We start from the raw sequence: 9,552 nt of genomic DNA, 5'->3' as shown, positions 1-9,552 counted from the left end.
TTGACGGGTGTAGGGAATCAAAAGATTAATTATAGTGGATAAAAGTGAAACCTTGGCTATTTGATTTCTTACGTTTCTTCCTTTAGGGTTATACTAATAGGTTCATTCGTGCGTAATATATTTCAGTAAAATTACATCTTTCATCTCGTGGAGGTAAACATGGCTATAATTCATGTAGGGAATCAAAAGATTCATTATAGTGGATAAAAGTGAAACCTTAGCTATTTGATTTCTTACGTTTCTTCCTTTAGGGTTATACTAATAGGTTCATTCGTGCGTAATATATTTCAGTAAATCTATATTACATCTTTCATCTCGCGGAGGTAAACATGGCTATAATTCATGTTTATGTGTGCCAGCCTGCCCTGACCTCTACCTCACAACTGTATACAAAAACAAGTGCTTTATTTAAACTAGGCTGAACACGCGTTTCTTCCAACATTAGCTGTTTCAGTAATAAACGGCATTGTCACAGCATGTCGTGTAGGACCCTACAGAAAAATGTACTTTATTTACTAATCGGTCGATATTTTACAAATTATACTTCTGTAGTTCATTTCACATATACCTCGATAGAATAGGGTAAGGGAGGTTATTTAGGTCAGTTAACAAGGGTTTCGGATATCCGAAAAAGGCAAATGTCAGGACAAGCTAGGTTCGACTGTATCATTTATAAAAGTATGATGAAGTTAAGTCACTCATGTAAATTTGTCTATGTTTACACCAGACGTAGTTAAGTGATCGAATTTGCCCTAAAAAGTCGCCCATATTGATTTCTTGACATATTGAGGGTTAACGTGTGATTCCTTGTACCCGAAAACACACGTTTATTTTGTCCCACCAGTTTTGGTATCCAAAATGACAAAAATGAATGTTTCGGTTTTTAATTTATCAAATGTATGGGTGAACTGTTGAAAATACAGTCGAGCAAGCCCCCTAAATCAATTTAGAACATATCAGTGCGTCTAGGAAAGTTGTTTGCCAACCGTAAAGATGAAAGACCCTCCATAACTTATATTTCCATAAAACAAACTTTTTTCCAGATCCGACAAACTCAATTGATCTGTTTTGATGGTTCAATAACAAGCCAGTACAGAACTGATTTGGTAGTGGATTCTGGTGCTTCAAGAACTATGGATGACATACAACCAGGCTTTGCTGCGATTCCTGGCTCGAGCTGCACGAGGATTGTGCTGTATAACTGTAATAGCTAGGTGATACATAACTGTCCGAGAAAATGACGCGATTCTCGCGTGTGACTGTAGCTGAGGGAGCACGCTTTTTGAAATAGACTCTTAGCACGATTTTCCTCAGTGTAGGGCGTGTAAGATTGATATGTCCGTCTGGAAGAATGATGTTTATTTTTGTGAGATTCTCGTGATACATGTTTCTTTTCCCGAGAAGCACGGGGTGAGATAGGGCTTAAGTGTCTATTTTCCCTACATACAACGTGTCTTTCGTCCTGTGAACTTTCTGACCTGTGACGATGTAAATGGGACTTTTGTTTGCTTTCTGAATCATGTGATCTAGATCTGGTCGTATCCTTCAGATCTGCATGTTGTTTTAGCTCATTTATATCCTGTGATATAGCCTGGAAACGTTTGTCAAACATTTTGGACATGGTTGTTGACAGCGATTTAGACCATTCACTCATACTCAAGGGGGAGAACGGAATAGATTTGGGCTCCAATGTTTCTTTAAACCCATGAGTGACCAAACTACCCGTAGCACCCGGGCATAAGGCTGCGGTCCCAAGACCAGAGCTGGAAACCTGCTCCTTAGTTTTGGGCGGGTGGGTTGAGCAACGTGATTTTTCCTCAAAAGAAAAAACCGGGTTCTCTCTATACATCCCCCCTTCAGTGCCCGTGTGATCCTCTGAGGAAGTCAGTGTACCTGAGAGACAACACTTTTCCACATTTGATTCAGATTTAGTTTGGGTTTGGGGAGAAATCGAAACTTTTTGTCCGATGATCTTGTATTCCTCCTGGATTTTGATTTAGGACAATTTAAGGCTATATAAAGCTTGTCAAATGTTTCCTTTGACAAGTCCTTGCAGTACGTGCATCTTGATCTTGGAGTGAACGTGCTTTTTTCTACAAGTACTACGTCGAAGGCGCTAGATCAATTCCACACCCTGAGCAGACTCCCGATGACGGTAGTGGGGAGGCTTCCATACCCCACAATACGTAAACTAAATCTACCTACTTACGTCAACGATCTTGCTTCTCATACCACCGTTCCAGCAGGCTTGACTGACGAAGGTCGTCTGCTGCAAAACTTGACGATCGTATACTGAAAAACAATAGTTCCTGTGACGTTGAATAAGATCTAATGCGAAGTTATGTTTTTCACCAAATCTGAAACAATTTCGGTTTGCAACAGATAAAAGACTCCTGTAAGTGTTCAAAGGGGGATAATTTGCCATACTGACTTCAGAAAATGTGTGATTTCATTAAAAAAAACATGAACACGCCAAAATGTCAATTTACAAATCAATAGCGTGTGCGTCCACCTCTGGTTGCGATGCGAGCAACAAATCTTCGTCTCATGGAATGGACCAGGCGTCGCACAAAGTCCTGTGGGATATCTGTCCATATCTGCTGGAGCATGTTTCGAAGTTCCTGGAGTGTCTGTGGAACACGTGGTTGACGTCGAAGGCGCCGATCCATCTCATCCCGCATGTGCTCGATTGGTGAGAGAGGCCGGGCGTTGTCATGTTGAAAGGTAATGCCTGGGCCATGACGACGCAAAAACGGTAGAACAACAGGGCCGATGATCTCGCCGCGGTAGCGCTGTCCATTGCGATTTCTCTCTACCACTATCAAACGGGTCCTCTGTCTTGCTGTAATCCCACCCCATACTATAACGCTGCCGCCCCCGAACCGATCTTCTTCCATGACACAATGATTGACGTAACGTTCATCTCGACGTCGGTACACTCGAATCCGTCCATCGCTGTGGCTGAGGTGAAAACGAGACTCGTCAGTGAATAGAACTTGTCCCCACTGCATGGCCGTCCAGCGTAGACGCTGTCTGCACCACTGTAGACGTGCTTGACGGTGGTTTCCTGTCAAAATGGGACGTCTGGCGGGTCTTCTGGCGACGATCCCTGCACATCTGAGGCGACGACGTACGGTTTGTGAAGATATTCGTCCAAGGCCAGGGATGCTTCTTGCAGTCAATGGCTCGCAGATGCTCATTTTCGGACAGGCGTGGCATTTCGTAATGTTGAATAATTGCGTAATTTTGTTGTTTTTCTGAGTGGTTGTTGTCAGCACGAGGCTAAACAATGCATATGGATTCCCGTTAACGAACATGTTTTTATACCCATCCTTGGGTAGTGAAATGCATGGGACTTGCACAAAAGTCAACTTTTGCACGGAATGCATACTTTCCTGTAGCAGTTGCGTTTTTGTGACTTGATTCCATCCATGTACTACAATATTGAAAACCAAACTTTACTTGTTGGAAAAATACACTAAAATATTGGTGTCACAGAAACTTTTGTTGTTGAGTTTAGATTGTCTGCTATAATCCAATGATGATCGTAGGTTGACTGTTGTAATCGTATAGATCTATACTAGCTGTGAATTATTATCCAAAAACGTGTTTGGATTGATGAGCAAAACCTTTGCTTGTTGCTCCAACACACATGGGAAAGAAGTGATGTTTTCACACCTTGCGCATGCGCAGATGCAGTTTGACAAGGGATAGGGTTGACCTCAATACTGTGGGATAATTGGCAGGGAAGAAGACGTCGGTTGAAAAATCTAAAGATTTTATAGTGCGATTATTGCCAAAATGGAAATTAATGGCCATGTTATAATAGAGATAGGATATTCGTTGGAATTATTAGCTCTGCTAGAAGGAGTCTCTAAAACAAACTGACTGACTGAATAATGGTGGGAAGGGTGTTCTGGTGATATATCTTCAGTGATTTGGGAACCGATTAAAATGTTAAGAAGAGACTATCATCCAGGGTTTGAGGCCCATTTTCACTTATGTCGATAGTAGGTGTTAGAGGTTGCAAAAAGTGTTTGGTTTGGAACTTATACCATATAGATTTTTGTGATGAGGGTTATCATCAACTGGTCATTAGCAAACAAACTGGATTTTTGAAGACTTAAGTTAACATGCTGGGACTACTTATGTGCCCATGTCTAATCTCAACATCAGCGTTTTAACCTTGTGTGACCTATGATGTGATTGTACGAGATAACAAGGGTGACATCATTCTGTGACGTCATGTTTCTAAAGAAGTCTATATTTGCGACTGCTTGTCAATTCTTTGCTTTGTCATCATGTATGCAAATGTGTCGACCATTTACCATTAACGTAGCCTGATAACTGGTCTTGAGTAATACTTTGATATATGTACTTTCATCATGAAAAATCATGAAGACAAAGCAAAACAAAAAGAATAAAAATCCCAAATCATCAAAAGGCACCAATTCCCTACTAGACTGATCTATATAGAAAGTTTTAACAAGGAATATTTAACGGTTTTGGAGTTCTGCTCCAGATACAGGAAACGGACAGACAGACGTATGGACATGGTGATCGTTTTATATGGACATGGTGATCATGATATAAAAATTATTGTTACATCGATATCATAATATACAATGAGATCCACAGTACTATGATGCCGCCACGATAAACAACAATATGAAGTTCAAGTTGTATGACTTTATTATCACATGCATTCTCCATATAACATCTGTATTCAGCATAACACAAATGTGATTCTACATGCACCTTTCAACTGAAGTAAGTCGCCTAATAAACAGTACAAAAACAAACCTCTGGATGATATTCACTGAAAATATTTTTACTTCATCAAAATTACTGTCATCAATCTGGTAGGTCTTATTTTGCTACCAAAATATCTAAATATCCATAATACTCAACACAACAAATTATTGTTCAAACAAGGGCCCTTTTCCAAAATGGAATCTTAAAACTAAGATGAAAAAAATTCCAAAACTTTAACCTACCTGAAAAAAGTTGTAGGACCAAGGGTCCCATTCAACAAAGAGATTTGAGTGCAATGACTGTCGTAAGTCATTATGGTTATCTTGCCGGCAAGATCACTTTGTGAATCCGGACCCAGATCATTAAGTCATTCATGGTTGGTTGGTTGTTTTTTTCTTGTTTAACGCCGCACTCAGCAATATTCCAGCTATATGACGGCAGTCTGTAGATAATCAAGTCTGGGCCGATAAATATCAGTGATAAATATCATGAGCATCGATCCACGTAATTGGGATCGATGACACACATCAACCAAGTCAGCGAGCCTGACCACCTGATCCCATTAGTCGCCTCTCACGACAAGCACATCATTCATGAACAGACCCGATGTTAACAGGGCAAGTGTCAATCAAATTAATGATTAAATCAGTTTTAGTTAATCAAATGATATTGAATCAACCTGTACATGATGTAAGCAGTCATTTTACAATAACTGGTACTATACTTGGTTAAATTTATTTATAGAAACATTTCTTACAAAAAACAGACCTTGTGATTCCACAAAATTTGTAAACTGTTCATATTTAATAATTTTGCAACAATTAGAATGATAAAATATCTCATATGGTAATGGTCAACATTTAACTGAACACTCTCTATTTGCTCAAAATGAAGTGATTCCATAACATTTATTTTCTTTTACATCTGAAGCATCATCAATGTGCACAGAAAAGAAATGTTTATCTTTTTAGCCTTTAATATTTACTACTGCATCACAGTACACACACAAAATTTATATTGACAGCTGGTCCTTCAAGTAACATTTACCAACTCAGCAGCCTTTTTGGCCATCCAGTGTCCAATAACAATGATTTCAGGTATGGAGTCTGTGATGGCCTAGAATCAACCCAGTGATTTGGCCAGCTTCCTATCATCAAAAACCGCTTGGTCTTTTCTTGGCAGTGTCCATTTTTGCTATTTTTCACCTCTTCAGTTTTAGCACTTGCTTGTACCCTGCAGTCAGAGCATTTCGATTTGTCCCAGAGCCTGCTAGTTTCTTGGCTCCTGTAGCATGTGGTCTAGAAGACTTCACTGTAAGATCCCTCACTGTCCGAGCCTTCCCCGTCCTTACTGTCACCGCCTGCCTCGCTTTGGTTGTCCATTTCCTGTACGAAGAAGTCAGGAAGTGCTCATCATGAAGAAAGGTTTGATGTCAATAAGTATTTCCCTTTGCATGACAATTATTTAAAAGCAAATGAGCAAGAATTACAAGTATATATTATCACACACACTAACAAGAGGGGGCATGGAAGGCCCAGTCGTCTAAGGAGTCCTCTGCAATTCGCTGTGCAGAGTTGCATCCCTTGGGAACGCCATAAACCTATGATTGTGGGTTTGAATCCTGATTCGCCCTGATTATGTTTCTAGGTTTGTCAGCACCATACCCGTGCTCATGGGTTTCACCGAAGTGGTAAACATCTGAGACCTGCATCACTTCAGGCTTTCCTCCCACATTAAGCTGACACGCCGCGACATAACTGGAATACTGATAGAGGCGGCGTTAAACCCAACTCACTCATTCCCCCACAAACAAGTTAAATATGGTGAAAGTCAAAATCAAATATTTAGAATAAACATTTGAACTGAAGTGAAACCCTGTTTGTTTTGTCTGATTGCTGAGAACATCAATACATACAAATTCCTTGATTGGTAATCCAGGTTATTTCCAGGAAAGATATATGTACTGTCAGAATTAACAGCATACAACATACTTTCACACATGACATGCTACGTATTGAATACAGAATACATAGAGAAGCTTTAGATGACAAATCTATGTGAAAACACCCAACAGCAATCCCCTCGGAGATATCTGTGAGAGCCATATTGTGACGACTGTCCACAAGTCACAACTGTTATGAGAAGGCAGAGGAGGATCAAGGGAAATAACTCCCGCTAGCAACCATAGTACAAAGGACCACTTTTCACTCTGTCATAGATATCGAAAGAATAAAGGAAATTAAACACTGTCATATTGGGATTAGAAATAATTTACAAAACTGATTGACCAGCAGCAAATAATTTCACACATTTACAAAAATATCAACGATCATAATTAACCTGTCATTAAAACCTGTAGAAAACCACATATATCAAAAGTCTACTCAATGAATCTTTCAGACATACTCCATGTTTTATTTGTCGTAGGATTTGTCTAAGGACTGAGTGAACAAAAGGATTTACAGGCTTTATATTTTTACTGAATTTTAAGGTCTTTTCAAGATTCAAATTTAAGGCATTTCCAAGCTGGACTGCCAAATTCAAGACCTTTACATGCCTGCAGTGCGAACCTTTTACAGTGAAAACATTGTCTAATGTGACCTTAATTTGTTTCCCAAACTCGATCAGTACTGTGTGTCACCTACCACGTCACTTTCTTCATCTTCATCAACAGGGACTGCATCTCCATCCTCTTCTTCACTGTCATTCGTCACTGTAGAGACCTGGGACAGGATTTCTTCTCCCTGACAAATATACCACATAACGTTATCAGTGTGTGTGTCACGTTCCCTCACACAAACACATACGCACACACACACACTCTCAACTTAATGATGGGTATTTATATATATACACTGACAGCGAAATCAGTCTGCTATATATCTTTGGTCTGTAATAATTGACACTGACAGGGCAAGATGACACCCAATCAGCCAAGGAACACTGTAGCCAACAGATCCTCACCTACCTAACAACAAGCAGGGGGAGCTGCGGCTCTATCCTGCCCCAGAATCCGGAAGGGTGATGATAATGAAGCCTTACCTGCAGATCCCTGTTTTTCAGGTTGCCCATCCAGAAAGCCTCCAGACACTTGTTGAGGGTCAACATCGCCTTCACTCTGTAGACGAACGCCTCCAGTCCTCGCTTCAACATGGGCACCTGATTCGTCAGCGAGACATCACGGATTATCTGCAATCAGGATTTAAAATAATTACTGTCAGAACTGAAGTCAGATAGTGTGATGGGATATAGGCAGAGTGAAAACATGTTATCTCAAAGTCATCAGGAATATGCTACAAATGCCACATAAATGTTCAAGTAAGAGTGGAACACTGTGGTGTTTACACTACTGTTGGGGAAGTAAGACTACAGTCCTGGAAGAATACAGGGCTGGGGAAGTTACAGTAACACTGAACTTAGACCTGTCAGTGACTGCAAACATGGAAACACAAGAACATAATTACAACACAACAGCTGTAAGCATTGTTTTACATACCACTTCAACCAAACAACGGAGCTAAATGTTTAGTCATAAAATACCAGTGAGTGAGTAGTAAAAAGGACATATACATGCTGTATTTTCCTTGCAAGCCGTGTAAGGTTTCATTGTCCTGTAAGTACATTGTCTCGGGCAATTTCTAACATGTTTTCTGCACAAAATGATTTCACACACATACTTGGAAAATTGTAGTTTGATGCCCCCAGTGCAAATACATGACAGTGTATGCTAATGTTTGTTTGTTTGTTGTTTAACGCCGCACTTAGCACTATTCCAGCTATATGTGATGATGGTCCGAAAATAATCAAGTTTGGACCAAACAATACAAAGATTGACATGCATCAACCAAGTAAGCGAGCATGTCCACCCGATTCCGTTAGTAGCCCATTATGACAATCATAGCCTCCTTTTACGGCAAGCATGGGGTGCTGAAGACCAGATCTTCTTGTATATGTTTATTAACCAGACAGCCTCTCATCCACTATTAAATACTCCTGTTAAAAGGAGCGCCCCTGACCTTGGAGTGGCTGGACACATGGTGGAGCGCTCGGGTGCTCATCTGGAAGCTCTTGAGGAGATTCTGGACATCCTCCCTGTTAGTCTTGAACATACAGTCAAGCAGCGGCATGCCTTGTCTGAGGAACACCTCCAGAAACATTCGTCCATACTGTAGGCAGGAGACATAAGAGTAGGGTACACAATGCACTTCAGGTATAATAGCATCCCTTCCTGTTATAAAACACTTCGCTCTTTTATGATTTTACCAAAATTTCTGAAAATTTATCTTTCATGATGTGACCTCTGGTGGCCTTGACCTTATAGGGAGGTCACCCAAAATGCGATCAAATACGACATGCTCTATACAACATGCATATAAAGTTTCGTTGAAGTAACTGTTAAGTAAAACAGAAATATCAGATCATCCAAGTCCTATTTTCAGACTCTTACCTTCAAAGCTGTACCCATGTTTGATCTGCCATCAAATGTCTGTAAAACAGGTTTAGAGTACTTAAATTAAAAAGCATTCTGTGATCCTTAATGATTTCTTCTTTAGTCAATTAAGGGCCCCCTTAAATCTTTCACGTTTAACATTAGTCCTCAACACTGGTTTAATTAAGTCACCTGAGATATTTTCAATGATAACATCTTGTCACTTGGTATATTTTCAAGTACATGACTATTTGCAACATCATTCACTGCTATAGATTACAAAAACTGTCCTACTCTGATGAGGTTGACGAAGATGTGAAGGATCCTGACTGCCGAGTTCCACTGCAGCAACCTCTCCACCTTCAGCT

General features: G+C 40.2%; 1 protein-coding gene across 1 annotated transcript in view; it reads right to left on the bottom strand.

Annotated features, from left to right (window-relative positions):
- Window positions 1–4,723: 4,723 nt before the first annotated feature.
- LOC139444896 (Fanconi anemia group D2 protein-like) overlaps window positions 4,724–9,552 on the bottom strand; it is a 55,975-nt gene continuing 51,146 nt past the window's right edge. The window contains exons 39-44 of the mRNA XM_071225902.1: window positions 9,479–9,550; window positions 9,203–9,241; window positions 8,772–8,921; window positions 7,798–7,944; window positions 7,401–7,499; window positions 4,724–6,140 (exon numbers count right to left, since the gene is read on the bottom strand). Of these exons, the coding sequence (XP_071082003.1) occupies window positions 6,054–6,140; window positions 7,401–7,499; window positions 7,798–7,944; window positions 8,772–8,921; window positions 9,203–9,241; window positions 9,479–9,550 (594 nt within the window). The 3' untranslated portion in view covers window positions 4,724–6,053. The remainder of the gene's footprint in view (window positions 6,141–7,400; window positions 7,500–7,797; window positions 7,945–8,771; window positions 8,922–9,202; window positions 9,242–9,478; window positions 9,551–9,552) is intronic.

This window comes from Haliotis cracherodii, unplaced genomic scaffold (genome assembly GCF_022045235.1).
Source record: "Haliotis cracherodii isolate W230 unplaced genomic scaffold, xgHalCrac1.p SCAF_6, whole genome shotgun sequence".
NCBI lineage: Eukaryota > Metazoa > Mollusca > Gastropoda > Lepetellida > Haliotidae > Haliotis > Haliotis cracherodii.
The sequence above is the reverse complement of the archived record's forward strand: the minus strand, read 5'-3'. Positions and strand labels throughout refer to the sequence as shown.